Below are 27,416 nucleotides of genomic sequence, written 5' to 3'. Positions count from 1 at the left end.
ATGTCATCAGCTCAATTTATCTGCCCCTTTCAAGGGTAATACGCAATGCGTATTACGCATGCATGATGATGATCTTGGTGACTGGGAGCTGCCATTTTGTTCTTCATGTGGGTTTTACTTGCTAGATATACAGCGGTTTGAAATTTACTTTTGGTAGTATAAAGATGGTACTACACCCCTTGATAAATTTGTGACTATTTTTGCATTTTTCTCAAAAATAATAACATGCTGGTAACAAAAGTAGTATATTATAGGGGCAAGGAATCCAGTTATAGTGACTCAAGACAAGAGGTACTGCTAGAATGGTACTAGCTGCTACTGCTAGAACCTCATTTCTTAACATACAATGAACCACAATTGTCTTGAATCACTGAAATTTCAGTGAAGTAATTGGATTCCTTGTCCCTATAATATACCTTTTGTTACCAGTGTGTTATTTATTTTTTGAGAAAAATGCAAAATTAGTCACAAAATTTATCAGGGGTGTAGTAGCACATTAACTCTAACAAAATCAAGGAACAAAAGAGAAGAACATTGATATCCATTTGTTTTGATATCTTGAGGGTAAATTTTGTGTCCCATGAAAATAGTGCGCAAATCGCTATCCGAGCCCTTAAAGGGCTTATTACGGGTTATTTGAGAACTACAAACAGTTAAAATTACAACAAATTTATCCCTCTAAAAATCACGCTATGCAGTATGAACATAATATGTTCTTAACTTCTTATTTGTTGCTGTATTTTCATCCATCAGACCTGCCAGTGAAGGTGAATACCGTGTTCGTGTTTATAAAGATGGTACTGAAATCGATAAGCTTGGGGGACCAAGTGCCAGTGCTACCTATTGCAATGGCGTCACCCATAGATGTCGCTTTAATGTAAGTAATAACAAAATTAGCTTGGGATAATCTATTGCAATGACATTGCCTACATGTATAGCCTAGATGTTGGTTGCTCCCCGTCAGCCCGAAACACTGTCAGTCCAATTAAACCACCGCTAGTCCGAATTTTTAGTGTTAGGTTTAGGGTCAGTCCATGTCGAAACAGATTGAGTGTACACCCACCCTCTTGGATTTTGCTCTCCTTTGGCTCAGGGGTACCTTTCATGGATCCCTAGGTGAGGTCACAAGAAAAAATTCAAATTCCATTTCGCTTATGAATGGCGGGCAATCAAAGTTTGGCGACCTCGACCAAAATTGTGAATTTAAGGGTCCAAATGACAAAGTGCTCTCTTTGAGGGGCACTTTCTTCTTAATTGAATCAGTTGTGATCCTCTTTTTGTATGTGGTCACGCCAGGGCTGTGTCTGAAATACCTAATGCCAAAAAAGATAGATTTGAATTTCGTTGGGATTTCAGAGGGGTCAAAATCAGCACTTCGTACTGTTCAATCAAATTATCTTGATTTTGAAGGACCCATGATAATGTCACAGTGCACTTATAGGTCCTAATTTTGTTCAGAATGGATTAACCATATGCCAATGTCTATGAGCAATTAAAAAAAAGAGAAATTTCTAGACCCTACAGAATTTTAGGCCACCCCTAAAGTGGTTCAGCCACAAATGGCACTTAAAGTCGGCAAATTTTGACCCCTAATAACTTTAGGTGTACACCAGATATGAATTTCTAGTCTTTTGCATCTGAAAGAATGTAGTTTAATGTTACTAGGAACATAAGATTTGTTTTGTATTTTTGTGTTTTAGTATTAAGTTGACGCTTTCAAAAATAGTCATTTTTGCCTAACATACCATGCATACAGGATACGGTACAAAATGCCAATTTTAGTATGATATTTTTTATATTTTTGATCACTTTATAGCCATTTGTATTATTTATCCTGATATTTCAAGTTGCTCTTGAGTCAAGTAATAAGAAAAAACTACTTTCTAATCCTCTGTATGGATTTTTAAGGGGGTCAAAAATGCACTTCCTGGCAACGATGCACATGCAAAGTACAGGTTATGGGGGTCCAATTTTCAGAATGCTGCCAATTATGTCAAGTAATATATCAAATTACTCGTATGGTCATGAGGATTACAAAAATGTATAGTTTGTTATGTGTCAGACCTTTCAGGAGGGCGCTATGACGAAAAATGTTCATAGGTCAATGACCTTTTGAAAGTATCAAAACACAAAAAATACAAAACAAATCTTATGTTCCTAGTAACATTAGACTACATTCTTTCAGATGCAAAAGACTAGAAATTCATATCTGGTGTACACCTAAGGTTATTAGGTGTCAAAATTTGCCGATTTTATGCGCCATTTGTGGCTGAACCACTTTAGGGGGGCCTAAAATTCTGTAGGGTGTCTAGAAATGTCTCTTTTTTTTAATTGCTCATAGACATTGGCACATGGTTAATCCATTCTGAACATAATTAGGACCTATAAGTGCACTGTGGCATTATCATGGGTCCTTCAAAATCAAAGATAATTTGATTGAACAGTATGAAGTGCTGATTTTGACCCCTCTGAAATCCCAACGAAATTCAAATCAATCTTTTTTGGGATTAGGCATTTCAGACACAGCCAGTGAGTGACCACATTCAAAAAGAGGGTCACAACTGATTTAATTAAGAAGAAAATGCCTCTCAAAGAGAGCGCTTTGTCATTTGGACACCTTAAATTCCAAATTTTGGTCAAGGTCGCCAAACTTAGATGGCCCGCCATTCGAAACGAAATTGAATTTGAATTTTTTCTTGTGACCTCACCTAGGGGTCCATGAAAGGTACCCCTGAGCCAAAGGAGAGCATAATCCAAGAGGGTGGGTGTACACTCAGTCTGTTTTGACATGGACTGACCCTTTAGGGTTAGGTTAAGGTTAGGGTTAGCATTAGGTAAGCTTAAAATTCAGTCTAGCTGTGGTTCGGACTGGCCGGGTATGAACTGACGGGTGTACCCATTGGTTTAATCTAAGTGCAGAAAAAGCAATGAAATCAAAGATGTATTTTTTAATGTCCTCCTTTATCCACATAGCCACATGTGAATTTTTTCCAGTACTATTTTCAATTAGAAAATGTACTTAGTGTTCCTTTGTGTTTTATGTTTTTGCCCCGGGTTTTTGCATTGTGTTTTGCCTTCAGTAGCAGGCTGTGGTACATTCAGGAAAATAAGGCATTTGTTAGTGAAGAAATAAATGGGAAAAAGCAAAGAAGAGAGCAAGAACTTAATAAAAAATGAAATTTCTTGCTACCTCATTGTTGTTTTTCAATCCTGCATACGGCCCTTTTTGACAATACTCATAATTTTTGTTAAAATTCTCACCACATAAACTATGTGACACGATCTGTCCATGGAGGCCAAAGGAGGCATTTTTTAAAAATTTAGTTACTACATGTATAAATATTTTAAAGCTATCGTATACATAAGTTCAGTTTGTGATGTCTATTTTCTTAATTTTCTTGTTTTTTACTGCATGTTTTTATCTCAATTTCAAATTTGCTGCCTTTGGCCACCATGGACCAGATGGTGTCACAAATTGTGACTGCTTTAATTTGTTGCTGGTAACTTCTATAATAAAAAACCAGAAGCAATTTCTAACAAATGTGGTAATGAACTTCAATTCTTTTTCAGTATCGGATTAATCGTACTCCAAGTGTGAGAAGAGTTACTCCTTCAAGTGGTCCACCTGGTAAGTCAAAAGAAACTCCCAGTGGCATGCGCAAAGGGGGGCAGGGGGGCACAGACCCCCCACTTTTGTTGGTCATTCGGGGGACGGTGCAAAATGTCCAAATTTGCCCCTCAAAGTAGGATTCCTTGGCCTTTTAAAATGCTAAAACCCCAGAGCTTCCGCGGGCGCTGTTCCCTGGATCCCACCAGGGGCCCTAAGGCGGGGAACTAAATAACCTGGCCCGCCACTTTCAATGTGCTGCGCACGCCACTGGAAACTCCCACTCTGCCATGTTTCTGCATTGCTCATGAAGAACAAAGGAGAGTGCCTCCTGATTTATTTGTCACGTGCCTGTCAAACATAGATTTAAAGTGTGCTTGTTTGCATCATAGGTCATCACGCAGCTGTATGGTGCTGCAAGTATGTTACTTGCGCTTGGCATAAAACTTGTCACTGGTGAGCACTTATGTGATTTTACTCAAGCGTAAGGACGTTTGTGTACACTTTGTTATGCTGTGTACACACCTGGTGCACGTGACCTGGTTTTCCGAACATTACTGAATACTGATGTTAATTTGAAAAGGTCTGTTATGTAATGGGCATGCTTCATCTTGTGTATTCAACAGGTCTTGTGTCTTTTCAGGAATTTGTCAGAAATGAATGCATACAATCACTTGCATTAAAATGTTTCAGACTAAATAACTTCAACAATACAAGATAATAACCTCAGTACCACATTTGTTATTTCTAGAATCTATTGTGAGTATCTATGGTCGTGTGTTTACGACACAGTATATCGCGCAATCTGGTAAAGGTGTATCACGATCCGTACTTGAAAGGTGAGTTCTCAATTCAAAAGGAATTTGCCAAGATTCATTATGACATCCTAAAAAATATTTTGTTTAAAATTGCATAATACTGTAGCATCACCAACTGACCAAGTTTACAGGGCCCCCTAGAAAAGCAGTGCTTTGTCACTGAAGGAGCTACCCTATATAATGAAAGTGCAAATAAATAAAGGAAAACATGACTGCTCACCTCAGAAAATGAAAGTAGCACACACAAGAAGCCACTTTCAATGGGATGCCTTATTCGCTGACATAGTGCACATTAGAATATGACCGTTGCTAGGTCAACTGGCTCATGCTTTCTTTGTTACGAACCACTGATCGAAATGATCACAACACAAATCCTATGGCATATCATTATTCGGAATAGGTGTATGAGCCCAGGCTTAAACCAGTAACCAATGGATACTAATGTGCACCACATCAGCAAATTGAACACCATACTTGTACTAAAGCCAAATTGCGGTGTACAAATCAATACAATTCCCTGTATAAGCAATAAAGGGAGATAACAAAGAAAGTAGCAATTTTATTTTCTTAGATGAACCATGGTTTTTCTCACTCAAGTATTTCACAACCAATTTCAGTCAGCAATGTCTCAGTGATGATCAAAGAATAGCGTGCAATTGCCTGTTTTTGGTGTCTTGATAATAAGGCAAAAAAAAGAATGTTTGCGTGTCCTCCACCGACCGACCCTAATCTGGAAAAAGTTTTTTTGTTTTACTTTACAAATGAATACCGACCCTAATTTTGGAAATTCCAGAAAAAGGTGTTTTTTTTCTTTCAACATTTTTGATATCCTGAAAAGTTTGTTTACAGTTTGTACACACTTCTAAACTGTTTTAAAAACAAGAATGAAGTAGAGAAATATCCCAATTCGCATTGTGCTCTATATTAAGCTAATTAAAGGCATACAGTCATGTTTTGGCTATGACATTTAAAAAAATGTTTTAAAAAAAAATCCTGACCGACGACCGACCCAATTCTGAAAAAGTTGTGGAGGACAAGCAAATTAAACTATCTTTTTTTTTTTTTTCCTAAGTCAAGAGTTTTGTTTAAGACCTAATACCATATTTTGAGCACTGTATGTATGATATCATGGTTTACTAATTGGTGAGATGGAGTGAGGTGGTCAAGAAGTATAATTGTTCACCCATTCTATGGCGTGTCTGCTAATTAATGAAAGTACAACCTGTCCAATGTATCATGAACCTTGATGTTTGTTGAATTATGTTTCAGAGTGCAGCTGAATGGTACAACTTGCAACTTAACGGATCCTGACACCGGAGATCTGTAAGTACATGTATGTTTTATAATATGAAACAAGTGATTGATATATGATGAGAGGTTTTTTTTCTCCTGGACCACAATAAAAAAAAAATTTTTAAAGTGCAGTGATTTATAGTGCGCTACGCACAGGCACAACGCCTAGACGTTGATCCACAAGCCTCAGCACACTTTAATCACAATAAAAGACTGACTGTCAAAATTAATCAAACTTTACCTCAACCGTAAACTTAATTTCCACAATAATTTTGACTATACTGTCTATTCCAGAAAAATACAGCATTATTTGTTTTGGATTAAAAAATTATACTACATGTATTTACCAAGTGAAATATAGCTAAATCTTAATCGTTTAGTTAGTTTTAACTCGTAATGAAATTCAAATTGTAATATTTGGGCAATTTTTGGAAATAAGGGTCAAAACATGTGTTTGAGGTTTGCTTCATAGCATATGGCATTTCGCTAATTGCTACACTAATTGCCTAAGTTGTAATTTTGAGAACAAAGTGCAAAATATAGTTCAAGCATGCATTTAAAAATGATAAATGATACAAATGAAAGGGAAAATTCAAAATAATTAGGGTGATTATGTAACTGATGCATGCTTGAACCACATTTTGTTCTTTGTTCCCAAAATTACAAAAAATGACTTAGGCAATTAGCGTAGCAGGCTGACAATTTTCTAGGCTGCCTAAGCTTTCCTCATACTCACTTAGTTATTAACTATCCAAATCATTGAAGCTCTCTATCTTAAAATTGCTATATATTTCATTGGAAAAAACTAGAATATTTTTCCTTTGAAAATGTAGTCCTGTATGTTTTTTTTTATAACAAAAGATTTGTTTGATATTATAGTCTACTAAAACTGATATTCTGTTTCTTACAGTTATGGCATTACAGCCAATTCTGAAGGTAGCCAATGGGTAACTGTGAAAGTCAAGCCTAATAGAAAAATAATTGGTATGTATCATTCTAGTTTTTTACAGTTAAAATGGGTGGTCCGTTTATTTCATATTGTGTCATCTGTCATACATTGAGGCCTGACGATTAAAATAATCCATTTCCAGATTTTGAGTTATATTGTTCTAGCAGTTTTGATATGAGACAAGAAGCAATAGAATAGTACATACTTCCAGTGGAGGTTAAAACCTTTTACCAAGTTCATGTTCACACTATCTAAACTTAACTTATCTTGTATGTTAAATTTTATTGTGGTAATGAGCTTTCTTCTGATGCCCAAATCTCACATTTGACGGGAAAATGGGAGATGAGGGTGTCCATTGGATCACACACTTTTCATACATCTTAGTCACCGTAGAACTGTAGTACTTAGTCTAGGGGTGTACTCTAACTTTATAGGTTGGCCTAGGCAAAAAACACAATTTTTAAAAGTAAAAACAAGAACCAAAATATCAAAAAGCATGATTTTCCCCCCAAAATGGCACAAAAAGCTTTCAAAACACCCAAAAATGAGAATAATCCAAAAAAACAACAACAAAAAACTGAATGATCCATAAATTTGCCGATCTGCCTTCTATAGTTCAGAATTAGTTAACAATGTTTGCCCTTGAATTATGTTTTATAGTTAAAATACTCCAGTAATTCAATAAAATATCATGATATTTTGCCTAAACTTGAACTCATCTGAAACGAAATGTCATTTTTTATTGAGTAAAGCATGGCTTTTTCACTAGTCCATGTGGTTGCAATGCTGTTGAATTCTGCACTTTGGCAAAGTTTAATTGCATTTTATGGAATTCGGCGAACTTTTATGGCATAAAGCAACATTTTTATAGTAAGTAAACTACTTGGGAACTTTCTTAAAAAGTGAGATAGTTGGTTAATAGCGAGAATCGCAGCGTGAAAAGCGAGATCACGTTTTTTGCCGGGCCTTATTTTTAGGCCACTGGGGCAGGTATAACTCATAAAAGTTACCATCCCGACAGGAATGTTGCCCGACATTTGCCTGAGTCAGAGTATTATTAAAAAAAGCACAAGTTACATGAAAAATATAACTTACTCTGACCATGTTGCGACCCTTTGATTTATTGATGCATGGGAAAAGGAAGATATTGTTTCACCTTCACATTGAAAACATATCAATGATATATCATGCACATTGTTGTTTTTATTATATGTGACTTAAGGGAATGAGCATTTTGAGCGTTTCGACAGCATTTTTTGTGGGACATGAGAGCACATCAGACCTATCGAATTGCATTCTGAATACGAAGAATGTCTTTCTGATATCAAATAATTTTCATTTTATGAAATTCACGATATAATACAAATTTTATGACAAATTATTAAAATTTGATATTTTTCACATTTTGAAGATATAACAGTCCTCGAAGTAAATTTTATAAATTTAATGATATAGTCTTAAAGTGTATGTAGCTGGGAGGAAAAGCCGACGATCAATTGAAAATTTTGACCTTTCATATTGAAGATATGGATTTTTTTCCCCAAAAGACCTAATTTTTTTTTTTTTGTTTTGGGAAAAAATCCATATCTTCAATACGAAAGGTCAAAATTTTCAATTGATCGTCGGCTTTTCATCCCACCTACATACACTTTAGGTATAAATCATCAGATTTATAAAGTTTACTTTGAGTACTGTTAAATATCAAAATATCAATTTTTAATGATTTGCCATAAAATGTGTATTACATTGCGAATTTCAAAAATCAAAATTATTTGATATCAGAAGGCCATTCTTCGTATCCAGAATGCAATTCGATATGTCTGATGTACTCTAATGTCCCACAATAAATACTGTCCAAACGTTCATACCCCTTCCCTTAATGTCAGTCCTTTTTCTGATCTTCACTATGAAGCTCTCTTTCCACCAGAGACTAGTATACCAAGTACTATTAGGCCGACTGGCCTATGTCACGGAAGTTGGTATTTGGAAACTTTATTCATTACGTTGATTTGGGGAGTTCTGAGATTTCCTTGAGGCAACGGAGCGACGTTCGCTGTTCAGTGATCACATCCCATGGCTAGCTTGGGCGGCTCAGCTCAGGGTTGGGATATTATCAGTTTATCATTCTCAATTTCTTATCCGCCAGGCGAGCGGGTACTTTTGAAGATTTACCTACCCGATAGCAAAGTCACCCGCCCCTGGCGTTCAGACGGGTGTTAAAGTACATCGCCGACTCAGTCCCTTCTGCTTTTACATTCTAATTTTACAACACAAATTGCTGGATCTTGCATAAACCACACCCTTGATTCATATGGACATTAATTAATAAAATACAAAGTAATCAACTTGGCATAACTAATGGAATGAAATTCTACACTTGTTGCTATGGCTGTCCATTATGTCGGTGTACTTTTATCATATCGGTCAGTGACCATCGGGATAATAATGCTTGATTTTTGCACATGCGCGCTTCGTGGTGAATTATGCAACTATTGATTTTGCTCAGACAATAATGCTTATAACTTTCTATCTAAGTGATTAAATCAACAGAAGTATTTTCCCCTTCCTCATTTTAAATTAAAGGTCCTTGACATGATCGACAGCCTGATCCCCCATTTTTCTTCATCAAAACTGAGATTTTAGTATAAGTTCGGTAAACTTGACTGAGTTTAAACATAGGTAAAGTTGGTTTTTTTAAACTTCCGTGGTCCGGGTACGCGCTGGTGAACTGCGATCGCGTAGAAGTGACAAGGTCGCCTACTACGCGATCGCACCGAAAACCAATGGGTCAGCCGGCTTGTTGTCAAGTGCGTTGATCAGCCAATCAGCGTGATTGTTTATTGCTTTTGCATTTACGCTCGTGTACGCGATACACACAGGCACGACCACGGAAGTTTTAAGAAAACAACTTTATGACTAACATTTTTTTCTTTTATGTAGATGTAGGGGAGGGGGCAAATGCTCCCCAGTCAGAACTCTTCCCCCCAGTTGCCTCCCCCCATAAAAACTCAAATTATGAACATTTCGTAGGGTAGGGGTTTTGGTGAGTGGGATAAGGGATTGGAGTGTGTGGATAGGAGTAGCTTTGGGTGGGATTACTTTAAGGTTGGGATGAGGTGGTGTGAGGAGTGAGGTAAGATTAGGGTGAGTACTGTAGGGTAGGGTGAGGTTAAAGGTGGGATGGTATTAGGGTTGGTGGTTATTAGGGGTGGGGTGTGGGGATGGGTGAAGTAAGGGTTGAGTTGGAATATGATAAGGTTTGGTAGGGTGGAATTCGGGGGTTGCGGTGAGGAATGGGTGTGGTTGAGGATGGATGGGATAAGCGGGGTAGTAGTAGGGTAGGGTGGGTTGGGTGTGGGGTAGGATGTTGTGTAGTCTTTTGTATGTGGATCCAGCTCTGATTTACGTGCTTAGTGGGTTGATTTTAAGAATTCCATCATAGATTTCTGACTATGGCAGACTTTTAAACCTGGTACTAAGTGAATCTCTTTGCCCAATTAATTTCAGTGGTGCTCTATACTAAGATCTGCTAAGAACCAGAATGCTCTCATTTGCAAAATTTTGCATTGTATTGTTCAATAACTCCAGCAGTGATACCTTGAAATTTGACCTGGAGCATGATGAAATTTCATATCCAGTGCAAATGTCATATTATATGAGTGGACAAGCATAGTGAGTGAAAGAACTGTGCCCATACAGATGAGCATATTTGAGAGATCCTGTACTTTGACAGGGAATTAGAGAATAAACGATAGGAATTTTTATTTTGCCTATCCTCTACCGTGTGATAGACGACAGGCAGGTCCAATATTTTGAGTAGTGGATACAACTTCACATCTTTTGTTGCGCGTACTGCTAGCGCGTGCGAGTATTCCGCACTGCGTACTACGCATACAACGCGATACAAACTCGATCCTTTATGAGCGTGTTACGCTCATGATGACGTGGGGTCGTCTACGGCCTGATAGACGACACCCAAAATCATGAGATTGTCGAATCAGATTATGTGTCTACGTAATAGACCACTCCCACTGACTAAGAATGAGTTTTAAGGCCTGTGAGGCTGAGTGTGATTTATTGCACATCTCAATTCTTAAACTTCATACTAATTACTAATAGCACACCTGACAGTTCACCTTAACATTTCAGAAGTGCAATCTGTAGCACACTTGTAATTTTCAAAACTCAACCCCTGCTTTGATGCCATGAACGTGAAATATGTGAAATACATGAAGTTCCTTAGCAATTTAACCATGCTGCTTTTCAACCTTTCTCTCTTATTCAGCCAAGCATGAATTATTGCTTTTTGTTTCATTAAAGCTAAGGCCGTGTAAAATTAATATTTTGGTTCTTGTCCCTCCTCCTCAATTTCTGGGATTTGTCAGATTTTTTTTTTTTTTTAGATTTTTCAATTGTTTTAGACTTTGGAATGATTTATGAAATCTTCATACATATAAATAAGTTTATTAGAGAACAAGCATCACTTCCAAGTCTTTTTGTGGTACTCTAGGGGTTTATCCCTCAGAATCTCACATTTGAAAAAAAAAAAAAAAGGTTGGAGCCTCGAGCACTGTTGGAGAAGACCGAAAACTACTGACAATGCTAATTTTACATTGGAAAAAAAAAAAAACACCTCCCTCCCTCATCAATTCATGAAAATCCTCTGGGCGAGAACCAAAACATTAATTTTATACGGCCTAAGGTGAATGTTACTTTCCATGCCCTTTGCTAGTCGTGTATTACAAAACACCTGCAGAGAATTGTAAAGCATTTAATCCTAGCCATCATTTCCTTTCGGTCTCCATGGCAACCCATGTAAACATTTTTACAGATATTTCATTGCTACATGTACCAGTTGGTGGATGAATAATCAATCATTTGTTTGCAGTGTATGGTAAATGAAACCAGTGTACTAAAATTTGTATGCTATTATATTGCGCTATTCCATTTTAAATCCACACAACCCCTGTGGAAGATTTAGCTAAAGTCTACCACAGAGGGAGTGTAAGTTTTGAATAGAATAGACAATTGGGTAACTTCCATTTGAAATACTCACTCCAGTTATAGAAGATATAGGTAAAGCCATAATACAGGGGGAATATGAGCTTCGAAATGATTAACCCTGACCAATTACATTTGAACAACATACTCCCCCTGTGGAAGATATTTCCAATATCTTTCACAGTGGTAGTGTGGATTTCAACTGGAATAGCCCATTCAGTGAATCATTCAGTTATGTCAATTCAGACTAGTTTCTATAATATTTGTACTAACTAACTTGCACCCCCAGGTATGTAACTGAACAAATTGCTTGTGTCAGGGTTGTTTAACTTATAGGCCTACATGTAATCATGTAGACCTATTCATCAAGAAATGGCCTGATAATTATAAACAAATGGTTGTGTGGAGAGGGACCTATTTTTTGTTCTCAACCAATGAAGTTGATAGACTTATCTCCATCATTCAGAGGTCTGGAAAAAAGGAGGGAGTTTGAGAGAAGTAGTCCAAGGTGGAGAGGGTCAAATTAATTAAAAGAGGAAAAATAATAATTATGGGGTAAATTGTCAAAGCTAGAGGGAAAATGGTCAGAAATTGCGGGAAGAGGTGAGAATTATAGGAATGAAGTTCAAGATTGTTGTACATGTATGTGTTTTTCATTATCATGTCATAGGAATACTGTAGGTAGGGCCAATATTTTGAACTGTGCATGATTGATAGCTATGTAGATGGGTGGGTACCCAGTACAAATGACCATATGAGGATGTGCTGCAAACATGGGCAGTGTTTCAGCCTTTTGGCATATCAATACCCCCTTTTTCTAGGCCAATTGCCCAGGGGGGGGCCACTGGTCATTGACCAGGGGGTATCATGCGTGGCCAAAGATTCAAGTAAAAAGGGTCTTTTTTCATGATCAGGCACTGTACTTAAGTATCTTGAATAGGGTATCTAAAACAAGGAAATCTGAGAAAAAAGGGTATACCTTGTATAATAAATCAGTGTTTAGGGTCCTTTGAGACAAATGTAGTATGTAATAAAGGTTAAAAGTTATGAACTTTTGAATTTGTGTTTTCCCAGTTATCATGAAGGGTTTTAGAGTCAAAATATGTCTGATTTGCTTGCTTCTAATGGGGGCAAAAATAATGTCAATACTTATTTAGGGTATGAAATTGCACTTGTCATACTTGTTTAGGGGTGCATTTTCAGATCTCGTAAATACTTCTTTAGGGTGCTATTTGAAACTTCGTGGCCACGCATGATACCCCCTTGTCAATGACCAGTGGCCCCCGGGGCCAATTGTGGTATATGGACAATTTGTGTTGAATTTTGGTATATCGATGGGTCCAAATTCCTTGAAAAAATGGTATATTGATAGGTATCCTTTCAAATTCAGATAGAGTCTTTGTAATTCTGGTTTGAAGATTCACATGCATGGGTAAGTTCATAAACACTGTGGTATGATTATGAAATGGGATGTTTAATGATGTGTTTCAACTTTTCATTTACTTCCGTGGTAGTAATTTAATGTGCACTTAGAATATATGAAGGGAAAGGACATTGAACTTCAAATGTGAACTACATGTATGCAGCATTACCTTTATTTTGTTTTGGCATTTCTAATCTGTAAATTTATGGCCATTCAAAACAATTGGGCAAAGTAATTTCACAAGCAAAATATTTGTGTGTGTTTTATATTTGGTAATTAATCACTAATAGTTGATCAACCAAAATTAATAATCAACCAGTAATTAATCAATTAGTCCAGGGTCGGGCAACCTTTTTTTCACTCTGCGGGCCACAAACCCAATGCATGGAAATTGTGTGGGCTGCTCAAGGGGCAAGCAAGGCTAAGAGCTGGCCTGGGACCCTCTGGGGCTTGACCAATTGGTGTGTGGACAATCCCATTTTATACACAAAACAATATGATACTTTACACATAATTTAAGTTCAAAATGATGGCAATTGTTTGAAATAAGAGTGATGGTTGGTTGACTCTGGATGTAAATTGACACCTTCACACCCCTTTCAAAGTATCTCAGGTCAAGAATATTTTGACCTCATCCAAATCAACTTGGTGGCATGGGGGAGGGAGGGGGTCAATGTGAATGTGCTGGGAAACTTATGACAAATTTGGGTTGCCAGTCTCCATATGAAGGTCAAAGTTGTGACCGAAAATTTGAGGTACGTCTTAAATTTGTGTTGATGAAGTTTACCAAAACAGATGAACTTTCATGCTAATACATCAAACTCTTTAGACAAACAATTAATTTTGCTTGATCAGTTCACATTTTGTAATTGTTCATACATTTAATATTTAAATGAACTTACAAAAAGTGCCGTCAATTATTCAAGAAGGATAACTATTACCACCTTTTTATTTATAGTACATATTTCTTCAAAACCAATATATTAATACAATATGGAGAATGTAATGTGTACCGATGTCAATGATTTAAAATATTCATTGTGTTATGCTTTGCAGCATATAATTGCAAAAGTTTTGAATTAGCCATTTCGGTGAACTTAAAAGAATAGTATTCTATTAGCTTCCATTATTGATCAATGTTATCGCAGGGAATGACCACCTGCCAACTGTTTCATAAGACATGGATCCACTGTCTCGTAACACATCCAGTATACCCTTTGCATGCGTACAACTTGTGTATGGCTAAAGACACTCGACAGGGCAAGGACGTAGCTAGCTTCTTGATTGGGAGGGGAGGGGTGGGGGCAAAATAAATATTTTGGGGGCAAAGACGAAAACAATTTGACAAAGTCTGGAGACGGATTGGTGTCAACTGTCGTAAGCATCATAAGCATGATGTTATCAGAACCCAAGATGGGGTTTGGTGGGGGATCAAGGGGACAAGCAAGTATTTTCCAAGTGCAGATAAAATGGGCTGTGAGAGAGCAAGAGGATAACTTTTTTGTTGTGTGTTTTGAGATAACGCTGTTTGAAATAATTTTATGTTTTAATGGCCTGATAATTACAAACAAATGGTTGTGTGGACACACTTTACCTCCACCAGAGATAGACCTATTTTTTGTTCACAACCAATGAAGTTGATAAACTTATCCCCAGCCATCAAAGGTCTGGAAAGAAGGAGGGAATTTTTAAGGGAAATACTCTAATTAAAGGTGGAGATGGTCAAATTAAAAGAGGAAAATTAAGAATTATGGGGACAATTGTCAAAGCTAGAGGGAAAATGGTTATCGCAGGGAATAACCACCTGCCAACTGTTTCATAAGACATACATCCACTGTTTCGTAACACATCCAGTATACCCTTTGCTTGCCTACAACTTGTGTATGGCTAAGGCAAATTTGACAGGGCAAGGACGCAGCCAGCTTTGGGGGCAAAGGCAAAAAGTATTTCCTGGTTGCATCATTTTGACCTGGTACAGGGTGTCCCAATAAAAACAGAAGAGGGCACAACAAGGGTTCTGTTTATTTGGAACACCCTGTATTATCGCCCCCATCCTACTGGCTATGCTGCTGATACAAGGCTTGTTTTCGAATTTTTAGCTGGGGGACTGCATTCAGTCTGGAGATGGATTAGTGTCATAAGCATCATATTATTAGCATAACCAAAGATGGGGTTTGGTGGGGGATCAAGGGGACAAGCAAGTATTTTCTAAGTGCAGATAAAATGGGCTGTGAGAGAGCAAGTGGTTAACTTTTTTATTGTGTGTTTTGAGATAATTCCGTTTGAAAATTTTTTATGTTTTAAGTCAAATAGAAGTTCTACCAACATGTTTTTTGTTGTTGTCAATTTTGAGAAACAAATCTTGGACATTGGGAAGGGTTAAAGCTGTAATAAAAGGGCAAATATTAGGGTGGGGGAGATTTTGCCAATTTTTTGGTAGAGGTGGAAGTTCTCCATGCATGTATGCATTGCAACCTTTACTGGCAGTTCAACCATGCCATCATCATCAAAGTGCTAATTATTGATCTGACGTTCATATATGATTATTAGAAAAAGCAACATTTCAATTGATTCTATTCATTACGAGGGTTATTGCCCTTGGTTCATATGGACATTAATGAATGAAATACAAAGCTATCAACATGGCGTAACTAATGGAGGCATGAAAGCATCATGCTGCCATGGTAACAAGACGCTGAAGTCTGCACTTGTTGCTATATAGGAGGTCCATTATGTCAGTGTACTTTCATTGTATCGGTCAGTGACCATCAGGATAAACAATGCTTGATTGTTGCGCTTGCGTGCTTCGTGGTGAATTATGAAACTATTCATTTTGCTTACACAATTATGCTTTTAACTTTTGCGGAAATTAATGAAAAAAATGTTAGTAATCAATCGATTTTGCAGACAATAATGCTTTTAACTTTTGCAGGAAATTAATGAAATATTTAAGTAATCAATATAAGTATTTTTCCCTTCTTTATTTTATGAATCAGCATGGGCATATTGTTAGGTGCTCAGTAGTGTATAATTTCCTATAACAAATTTGACTCCTGGTCAGAACATCACCCTACTCGTTTCAATGCAACTTATGACAAACAATGATAAAGATTATTTTAGTGGATCTAAAACTGAGGTGTTCTTTATCTTGGCACAAATTTAAACATTAATTATATGATAAGTACATAAAAGTATACACTTTCAGAAAGGAAATGATGCAAAGAATCCAACTAGCATGACAAATTCTGCAAAAATGAGCAAAGTGGCAAATTGGATTTTTCATGCCATTTTTTTTGGTCCACCATAGCAACTCGCCCTAAATATCCAAATTGATGAAAATTGCATATTTGTGTTCTAAAGACACAAAACTAGTACCGGTTTTATAAAATTTTGAATCTTTTTCTTTGTTTTGAAATATGGGTCAAAAAGGATCAAAATTTGACTTTTTTCAATTTTGGTCCAAATTTAAGATATTTTAATGTATATATTTTTTTTAAATTATGAACACTGTTACTAGTTTTGTGTCTTAAGGTAGTAATGATTAATAATAAGTCACCAATATACCAACAAATAATACACATATACAATACAATATACAAAATACACAAATGGGTCCTAATCATTATACAGTAAGAAATCAACATGAAATTTATGAGGCCCAAAATTATGAAAAAATAATTAGCATGAGCCAGATTTGTATACTATAAATTTGTAGGCATACATTATGTTCAGGAAAGTTACAAAAAATGAAAATGCGTGAAGTCCTACAAAAAAAATAAAACTTGATTTTAAATATGTTTGAACAGAAATTTGTACTTGTAGCAAAATACAGGGTGTCCCAAAAACCAGAACCCTCAATGTACCCTCTTTTTCTCCTAGATTTTAGAAAAGGCTTTGGACAAACAACACTTAATGTTTGAAGCAATAATTTATAAAATTAATAACAGTGGATCAGAGATCTTGTCCACAAATACCCTTTTTTTTTTTTTTAGGGGCTTTTCAAACTAAAATTCTGCACAATAATGGTCCACCAAAAGTCCAAATGGCATTGCACAGGTTTCACAGCTGCTGCCCTACTGATTTGTTTCGGATGTAAACTTGATGTAGTCACTAGTACTGTCCTGTAGTGACCCCATTGGCCACCATAGCGGTAGGTTACTCTGCAGTTATGGCAGTGGTGACTGCAAAGTATGATGTAGTCACTCTCCACAGGAATCTTGTCGTGTTCTTCTTGAAAAGGATGCATTTGGTGGAAATATGATGTCTGGAAAATTGACATTTGGCACAGCGGGTGGATGCATGTCCAGATTTTCTAGCAAATTTAATTTGTAATTTAATTGCAACTTTGTAGTTTTATTGTAAGAGTTTCCGTCAAGAAATTTTTTTTCTGTCAGTAAAAACTTCCAAAATTTAGTTCTTGAAAACAGTGTGTAATTAAGTTGTCTTATACATTTTCAACAGTTTTGATGATATTTGTCTTTTACCATTGTATCACATCTACTGATCACATGGTGGCAGGCTGCGACAAATCGCCTGTCCGATAGCCCGGGGCAATCACATTTTTTGTCGGGCAATTAAAACTCTGAAGAGCTGTGCCCGATCGGGCAAGTCTAAATTTAAACCAATTAAAGCTTGATGATTTAAAATGGAGTATTTCTGTCCAACTTGGCGTGTTCACAGAAGTAAAAAACGTCAAAACAAAGTAGAAAACTTCTTGAAATGGAACTCAAATTTAGCTAGGCACTTTCGTATCCCACACCAGACTTGCAGACATATACATGTATATGCTAATGAACATCATGCCGTTACGTGACGTATTGGAAGTTTGGCCAATTATAGAACCTGTTTCGGGCAAATATCATGACGTCAATGACGTCAGCTGGCCATGTATTTGCATATGATTGAGATTGAGATGTACTAGCGAAATACGTAAATCGCTGTGACTTTACTGACAAAATTTCACATAAAATACACATTATTTTCCCATGTAAGAAACAAACAGTGAAATAATTGAATGATATGTTCATTTTTTATGCATTTCATGAATACTCATTTATTTATCAACTTAACTGAGAAAAGTATTGGATTTCCGTAAGAATGAAACTGCCAAATTCGCACACTTACGGTACTATGCACTGCACTGCATGATGAGTACGGTATGTGACTTTGTCGACACTTGTTGCAGGAATATGGGTTAATTTCGGGCAATTTCGGGCAACCAATTTTTGGATATTGCCTGCCCGATCGGGCAAGCTAAAAAATAAAATTTGTCGCGGCCTGCATGGTGGTCTTGGTATGGCGGCACCCATGGGTCACATGGGCATTAAATTTAGTGCCTTTTATTAAATAGCCTATGAGGACTGGTTTAGGGGAAAACATTTTACTTTGAATGTAAAACCACAGGGATAGAGAAGGATAATCTGGACTTATATTGACAATATAACTAATTAATATCAAAACTACAGTGGAAAATGTGGAGGGTATTTGGATCCTTACCACAGCTTGTGAAAACAAACTAAAACAGCTCTGCATCAAACCTTATGATAAATACACATTTTTGTTGCTCCCTTGATGCAATCAGTGGGTCAAAGCTTGAAGCATTTCAATTTGATTCCACAGTCTGCAAGTGTCATGAATACCTTTCTTTCAAATTCTTTGCCTCTTGTTCTTGTCATCAAACACCACCAACAATTTGAAATCTTACTTGTAGTTTAATGAAGCACGTAATGGGCTATTCCATTTAAGACTCACACTAGCCTGTAGAAGATCTTGGAAATATCTTCCACAGGGGGAGTATGAATATCAAATGGAATGAACAGATAAGGCAGCTCCATTCGAATTCCATACACCCTCTGAGAAAGATTCAACCTGAATCTTCCACAGAGGGAGGTCGAGTTTCAAATGGAGCTGTTAATGTGTTCATTCCATTTGAAATCCATACTTCCCCTGCGGAAGATATTACCAAATTGTGGATTTTTAATGGAATAGCCCAATGAGGAGGGTACCTGTTCCTGTGTGTGGCTGTGACTCATATTACTCTATGATGAAGTATACCATTATATCCAATATGTGTATTTTGTAAACATGTATATCCAATAATTAAAACCGTTACGTACGTACGTTGCCAGCGGTGTGATGGTGTGGAGGGGGGGGGTTGACATCAACAATTAACACATTTACGTATGTTGCCGGTCAATACCGGGTATAGGAGTGAGATAATTTATGTGGGGTCTATAGGCCTATACTATGATATTTATATTCCCCTATGCCTCGCTCATCTCCCACCTCTCCTCCCCCCCTCCCTCTCCCTCCTTCCTCTCCCTCTCCCCTCTCTCCCTCCCTCTTCTTCTTTCCCCCATTTTATTTTTTTGACAGATCCAAGGGGGGTGTTTCACACACGTAACACCCCCCCTGCGTACGCCAATGCTTGGACTAGATCAAGTTCACCTTTGTAATTTTAAATATTCCATTGATACTCGATTCATTCATTTTATTTCACAAAGCCATTGCTTTCAATGATTTTTTCCCAAAATTAAAAGGAGAGATTCTTGACAGTGGCGTGCGCAGCACATTGTTGAAAGTGGGGGGGCAGGTTGTTCAGTTCCCCCAAATGGAGTCTGATTAGGAGTGTAAGGTGTAAGAAATGACTGATTTCCCCCGAAAATGACTGATTTCCCCTGAATGACCAACAAAAGTGGGAGCCATTGCCCCCCCTGCCCCCACCCCACCCTTTGCACGCCACTGATTCTTGAGATTTTGCTATTTTGCAAAAAGATGCTTGAAACTATAACCCATGTTTGTTCTGATTGCAAGGTAATCAAACCTATTTGGGAGGATTTGGTTGAAACTATTAGAAATAAGCATGACATTGATTTTAACATTTCAACATTTTATAAAATATTTTGGGTGACTGATGATGAGTTTTTAGGGACCGTTCACAAACACTTGTTAGGGGGCCCTGATGCAAAAAAATTCATCCCAAAAATGTTTTGCCCCCCCCCCTTTTCAGATCGCAAAAATTTCAGGGCCCCCTTTTGAAATGAAAATTATGGGTCATCCCCATAGAAAAGCATATAACTCAATTTTCCCAGGAAAATTTGTGGTCAATTTGTTCAGCCCCCCCCTTAGGAGGGTCAAAACTTTTAAGGGCCCCCCATTTTGCATCAGGCCCCCCCTCTAACAAGTGTTTGTGAAAGTTCCCTTACTTATGTGTGAAAAACACTATATTTAGGCCTATGTGGGTGAAGTTCAAAACTAAACTTGTTTTGATCTTGAGGCTTTTATTAAAATTAACAGAGAAACAGAGTATTTCATTACTTTTTAAATAAAAAAACAAACAAAATGCATGTTAGCCTTCCAATTTGCCTCAAGTTCCAATTAAATTGCAACATCATACACTTATACAAAGGTCCTCTTGATATTTAGTTAACCATCTGTTTGTTCACGTAATACAGAAAATATTGATGGTCTGGTGCCGTATTTCATGAAGCCAAAAGCCTAATGAGAATACAGCACCAGACCATAGACTCGGGCCGAGACCAGACTATAGATAGTTTCATGCAGACAAGTGCTTTAGCCCAGACTTAATCCACCCCAGCCAAGTCTTTTTTTTTTCCTTTTATAGCCTCAAAAAATTAGTAAATTTTCACACAAAAAATCATTAAAAAAATAATTTCTTCTTTTCTAAAATATTTTTGAGCATTTTGAAACCCTAACTTCGGCAAATGATACCTCATGACTATGTTTCCATGTTTCTTTGCTTGTGTTTTGTTTTTGAAACCAACATGGGATTTTAACATCCGCTGTTTACATCATATTAAAAAAAATGTTAAAACATTGACCTACCAACCCTCCTAATTTGTTTCATGAAAGGGCAAACAAAAAAACAATTTATTTTTCTTGGCCTTATATTTGTTTTTTAATTAGGAAGCCAGATATTTAACTATTCAGTAGTACCCAGCAATCTGGGCCTGGGCTCGAGTATGAATCTACGGGAATCTCTGAGAGTCAGTGGGAAGAATGAACTTTATCACTACCAAACTAATGCAGGTATGTATGGTGTGTTATAGTGCACAAATGGTATGATCATGTTAGTGTGTTGGTATATGCCTGAAACATGTGAAAGATGGAAGTCTGCAATAAACTATTCTGGTGTTAAAGTACATTAAATTTTGCTGAGTTTTTGAGGACAATTTCATCCAGAATAGGCCCTTTTTACTTGCTTTTTTACGCAGGTGATATACAACTTAAAATACAAGTGGTTCCTCACTCAGGCCTCCCTTCCCTTCAACAGGCAACATAGAGTACTTCCGACCAAAGTACCACAAGGACATTGGGTTACTGGAAAGTAATTCTGTAGAATAGGATACTTTTCACTGATCATATTGTCCCCTTTTAATTTTGAGCCAAACAACTGAGGTCAAACAAATGCCTACAATGCTTGCATTAGCTCTCCAATTGTATTACACATATTATTCAGCGGATCTTCACACAGCTGGGATGTAAAAATAAGACGTAAGATGAATAGCGATATACACAAGTTTATACATCACTGATTCAATGATACATCACTGTCCAGATCGGTGAACTAGGATATAAAACCGGCGAACTCCGTATTTAATATACAAAACGTCAATTTAACTATTTTAATGTTAGGAACTATTTTAAACTGTTGCGATTTGGTAGTTCACAGCATCTTGCGAATGGTAGTGAGCTTTGGCAAACATTGCATTGATCATTAATTCATAGCAAGTATGTAGAAGAATTCAAATATCATTATACTATTGTAGGTCCTGTGGTTCTTTAGTTATGTTGTAAAGAGCGCTGAAACAACAACACTTATGTAAAACGTACATAACTCATTAACAACAATAAATCAAGCAAGTTTTCAAAGTGTATGATTTGTAGAATGAATTTTGCAAAGTATCAAAGTGTAATTTTTCAATAATATATTGATTTAGTTAATGAAAATCAATATTTTGGCTGATTCGACCAACAATATCTCATCTACCCTTAAAGCACTTCAATCTTAGTCTTTCACATGGTATTTTAGTACACCATTGGGCATTACAATCATGCAAAATGTACAATGAATTGAGGGCATCACTCTGGAGCAAATCACTTATTATGGCTTTATGTATTGTGTCAAAGTTGACCAACAGTTTTCTCATTATTTTCCTCTTCAACTTAAATCACACAGTTATTACAAGTGTTGCCCCAACAAGTGGAAGCTTGGTAGGAGGGACTCTCCTCACCATCAGTGGAATCTATTTCGCTAACCGTGGTTACCAGACACTAGCCAAAGTTTCTGTAGGAGGTAGGTACTTACAGTAATAATAAAGTGTGATTATTTGTTTGCCACAAAATGTAAGTTTTCACTGATCACATTATCATCATCAGCCATTGTCGGTCCACTGTTGGAAGAAAGCCTCGGCATGTCTCCGCCAGGTAGTTCTATCTCTCGCCTTACCTTGCTGAACCAATTTACTGTTCCCCAGTATTGGTCTATCTCATCTCTCCATCTCTTGCACTGTCTTCCCCGGTTTCTATTTCCTACCATTGGTCTCCATACAGTAATTGCTGTAGTCCATCTGTTGTCTGTTCGTCTGCTGATATGTCCTGCCCAATTCCATTTCCATTTCATTGCTGTCCACATTATGGAAAGATGGCATAATGGTAGAGATTGGAGGAACTATGGCAGTTGCTGGTGGGGGGGTTAAATGATCATACAGGAACGTACCACAAACATGGGTAGCATTTTCAGCCTTTTGGTATATCAATGACCCCTTTTTCTTTGCCAATTTTGGTATATGGACGGGTCCTTTTTATCAAAATTTTCTTAATTTAATTTGTAAAAACTAAGACAATTTGGGTTATTTCTTTAAAAATTTGTATATATTGATCAATTTGATGGATCCACTTCTAAATTCTCAGCGGCACACCCCTACCTAAACCAAATTTGAGTACCTCCCCAGGCAGTTACCACATGCATGCATGGCTAGAAAAATGGATGGATGGTCATGAATACCGCTTATATGGCGTACATCAATTCACCAGCAAAGTGTAATCCGATTATTACTATGTCAACTTGATCATGCTTTTGAGTTCTGCCCAATGATCAAAACGATCGCAACACAAAGTCTATCGCAAGTACTACCAATTCCAAAAGGTGCATGATCCAGTTACCAGGGAGTTATAACCACTTCGCTGGCGAATATAGATATATGGGGAATATTGGAGAGAAGGCCAGGCACGCATCAATGTGGATATCTGGGGAATATTGGAGGGAATGTCCATGCCAGGCACACTGGTTTGGGTCATATGTGTGATTTACATTTTCATATTGGATCTTAATCCCTTGAATAAATCCTTTGCATTAAATAATTGATACGATTCTATGATGTTTTACACTGTGTGGGTAGTATTTTATATTCACACACATACACAAAGGACTTACATTCTTGTTCAATTGATCAATGTCTAGGAATATATCTGCATGCCTCATGTGGTGTATTAATGTTGCCATGTGATAACCATATGATCACCATGTGATAACCATGTGATCACCATGTGATAACCATGTGATCGCCTTTGTTTTTTAACAGGTGTACCATGTGTTGTGAAGAATGTGTCTGATACGGAAATCAAGTGTGTTACTGGCAAAGCTGCAGAGAGTTCAACCAATAAGTATCCTGGTTCTAGAGGACTTATCTTTGACAAATGGAACGAACGTTTCAGGTAGGCCGTAAGTTGGTGGTGACATAATTTTTCCTTCCTTTAGATCCTTGGACCTCATGTTATGAATTATTTTCATGACATTTCTTTATGATCACAAAAAGAATGTACCTTTGTCTTATACACAACCTATTTATGAAAATATATGTGTTTAACTTTAGCCCTATGGGCCCTACCTGCAAATATATCAGCGTCTAAGAACTATTTTGATTGGTTAAAAAGAGGGATATGTCATGTATTGAGCCGATCAGTGATATGGTAAGATTTGTCAGTATGGTTAGGCCAAAAAAAAAATTGTTTGTTTGTTCTCTACAGCTTTGAAAGAGGACGTGCGGGTAGGCGGATTTTTTTTTTTTTTTTTTTTCGGATTTGGCGGATTTCTGGACCTTGCTAGAGCTAAATGCTACAATCATTCATGGTGACTTTAAAAAAAACCCATTTTGTTTCTTTAATATGCAGTTAAAGTTATAATTTGTGTCTTTTAATGATTTGGTGGACTTTTTTAAAATTTTCAACCATGAAAGAGGTCCAGAGATACTCCAAATCTGGAAAAAAAATTGAATTTTACTTATTTTTATAAAAAAAAAAAATAGAAAAAAAAAAATATATTGGTCAGGCCTTCATCTGAGGAGCGGGCGGTGGAGGACAAACAAACAACTTTTTTTTTTTTTTTAAAGAGATGAAGCTTAAAATTACTGAGAGATCCAAAAGCTCTATTTTGATTGGTTACTCAGGTGATTATATTATTTAATTGACCAATCAAGGGCTCTGTAAGAAAAGCAGTTCTGCCCATGATGGTTAGATTTTAAAAGTGTCGCAGAAAGTGGTTCATTATGACAAAAACTTTCGCTACGCATGTAAACTATTTAATTCTGTACTATTAGCCCTAACCCTGTGAATAATCATATAAAATCTAACACCCTTGATGCCTTCAGAAGTGTTCATATATCTACAAGTCAAAATTGAAAAAAAAAATAACCTGCAAAAAAGATTACAAAAGACACCCCTGCATGCCAAAGTTTATCCCTTTTTATAGGATGATCAAATTGACCTTTTTATCCTCTTTGTTCATTTCTTGGAAAAGTTTAGGTGGAATGTCTCTGTATGTCCCATTCAATAAATTAAAATAATAAATGTTGGTATTTATACAGCGTCTTTCACATGTTCAAATGTACCAAAGTGCTTTACATTTATTCCACTGATGTTAGAATATGTCAGCTGCCATACAATGCTCAAGGCATGGTCATATCATTGGGTAATGCTCAATGGACAATATTCATAACAGCTCCCCATTTCACCCCTGAGTAGAGAGAGGCAAGTAAGGTAAAGTGCCTTGCCCAAGAGTACAACACAGTGGCACCACCACTGTCTCGAACTCATAATCCACAGATTGCAAGCCAGAGCCCAGACCGCTGCGCCACCATGGTCTTTCAGTTCATCTTTCCATAGTCCCTGAATAAATGCACAAATCTTGGCCTAGAGGTTTTCAAGAGTCCACCTTTTCCGGCAAAATGTTAAGTTTCCAGCAAGTATTCAGTATATCGCATGGTTTCTTTTCTTACAGTATGGATGACGACAAGTGGACAACAACTTCACCAGCTGTATCTAAGCATATAATAGAGGGTAGCAATGCATATAACATAACTCATGATGACCACTATTGCGGGCTTGTAAGTGGGTACTTTAATCCACCAAAAGATGGAGAATACAGATTGGCAATCAGGGGTGACGATGTATCCCAGTTGTTTTTCAGTGAAACAGGAGATCCTGCAAACATGGTAAGTTATGCCACAAGGAAAGAAAAATCTGTTTCGGGGCAATATTTTTTGGTCTAACTACGGTATTTAAAAAGCGTAAGATACAGATATTAAAAGTATGTGCATGGTACACTGAGACAGACCTTTTTTGTTGGCCTAAATGATTTTTTTAATAGCGTGTTTGAATTGTGTATAGGCTCAATTTATCAAAAAACGTATAGTTATCTGATCTGATATGCTTATAGGACATACTTGGTTCTGCACTTTTTTGGGGGTGTCAGTGTACCTTATACATAAATACCATATTAAAAAACATATATACACACTTTATATATCTCCATCTAACATCTTAGAAACAGTAAAGACAACAAATTTGACATATGTAACCAGCTCCAACAAAACCTGGAACAAGTCACCAGGTGTGTTTTTGAGTTATAGGCCTTTAAAGGTCAGGTCTATTGCAAAAACAAGTTTATCTCTATTCAAAGAGAATAATTATTACATTACAAGTTGACACTTGTTGCAATTTTTTATGTGTATTTCTCCTGAAAAAGGAGAAATTGTGTGGGTAAAGTTCAGCCTGGTACATGTTCTTCCCCCGTTTGAAGCGTACGTGTTCTCCCCCTGTTTGGCTGATGACGTAGGTAAATGAACCGGACATTCTCTCATGCTCTCATCATACAATCACAATCACTTTGTACTATCATTTACCATAACAATGCTGCATAACAATATGCAGACTATTGTTCTCATTTCGCAAACAAAGCCCACACAGTATTGTTACTATGCGTTTGCCTTGTAATATTTCATCCAACTGAAACTATAATAACTACATGAGTTTGTGGACTTAACACGGTTTATATGCTAGTCTCAGATGAAATTCTAAACTCAAATTATGTATTTATTTTTAGGCCTAATATTTCTCATGATATTGATATACATATGAATTGTAATATCACAATTTACTAATATATAAAAAAGAAGCGGCTGATTTTATCCATATGTTTAAAAACCATTAAATTTGTAATACTTTTTAGAGTTTTTTTTCTGTGAACAACAACAGTATATGTTCTGTCCATTGAGAGCGTTTATAATCCCTTTTTTCAAAGCGGGCACATCTCATTTCATGACGTCACCGTTTTTCTAGGCCAAATCTGTCTCGTTCGAAGGAACTCAACGCTTAAGTTGGTTTTTGCGGAATATCAATTTTAAACGTCTTATTTTCTCAAAAAAGGAGTCATTTTCATTGTCCTTATAATATTTATTATTAGAATTGTCAATGATATGATGTTGTTTTTTGCAATAGTCCTGCCTTTTAAAGATGACATTCCCATAAAAAATAATAATTTTGGAATTCTTAATTTCATGGTATTTGCCCTTTGAACTTAGTGAACATTCAAATCCTTAAAAGTACTTATTAAAAAGAGGTTTATTTAATCAATAATTGACAGTTGAACTATGATAATCCCTATTTAATCCTGTGTAAAGCAGGAAACTAATTAGCCCAATAATCAGAATAGCAATTGGTCAAAAATATCAAGGTATCATTTACAAAATTGTCCATACCTTGAAAAGTATTGATGCTATGTATATAATTTTGGTATCATTTTAAAGCTAATTGTCCCGTGCTTAACTTATGTATTCAAATCATGAAATGTCAAAAATGCGACTTGTTCCTGGTTTTGTCGGAATGGGTCACATATTGAACAATCTTTTAAAAGCCCAGGAAACAGATTTTACTTTTTCTCTAGCCTTCATTGGATTATATTGATGAAACTCTTTTTATCCTTTATGTGTTTTCTAATTCTTTAGCTTTCAAAGTGATCAATGAAGG

General features: G+C 36.7%; 1 protein-coding gene across 1 annotated transcript; it reads left to right on the top strand.

Moving 5' to 3' along the window:
- LOC140155313 (fibrocystin-L-like) lies at positions 1-27,406 on the top strand. The gene is made up of 11 exons (XM_072178104.1): positions 1-35; positions 754-877; positions 3,571-3,628; positions 4,359-4,446; positions 5,695-5,748; positions 6,629-6,702; positions 21,018-21,140; positions 22,291-22,407; positions 23,696-23,828; positions 25,390-25,603; positions 27,395-27,406. Exons 1-11 carry the CDS (start codon positions 1-3, stop codon positions 27,404-27,406), a joined length of 1,032 nt encoding a protein of 343 aa, XP_072034205.1.
- Positions 27,407-27,416: the final 10 nt, after the last annotated feature.

The sequence above is a fragment of the Amphiura filiformis genome, chromosome 1, assembly GCF_039555335.1.
Source record: "Amphiura filiformis chromosome 1, Afil_fr2py, whole genome shotgun sequence".
NCBI classification, from domain to species: Eukaryota; Metazoa; Echinodermata; class Ophiuroidea; order Amphilepidida; family Amphiuridae; genus Amphiura; species Amphiura filiformis.
The sequence above is the reverse complement of the archived record's forward strand: the minus strand, read 5'-3'. Positions and strand labels throughout refer to the sequence as shown.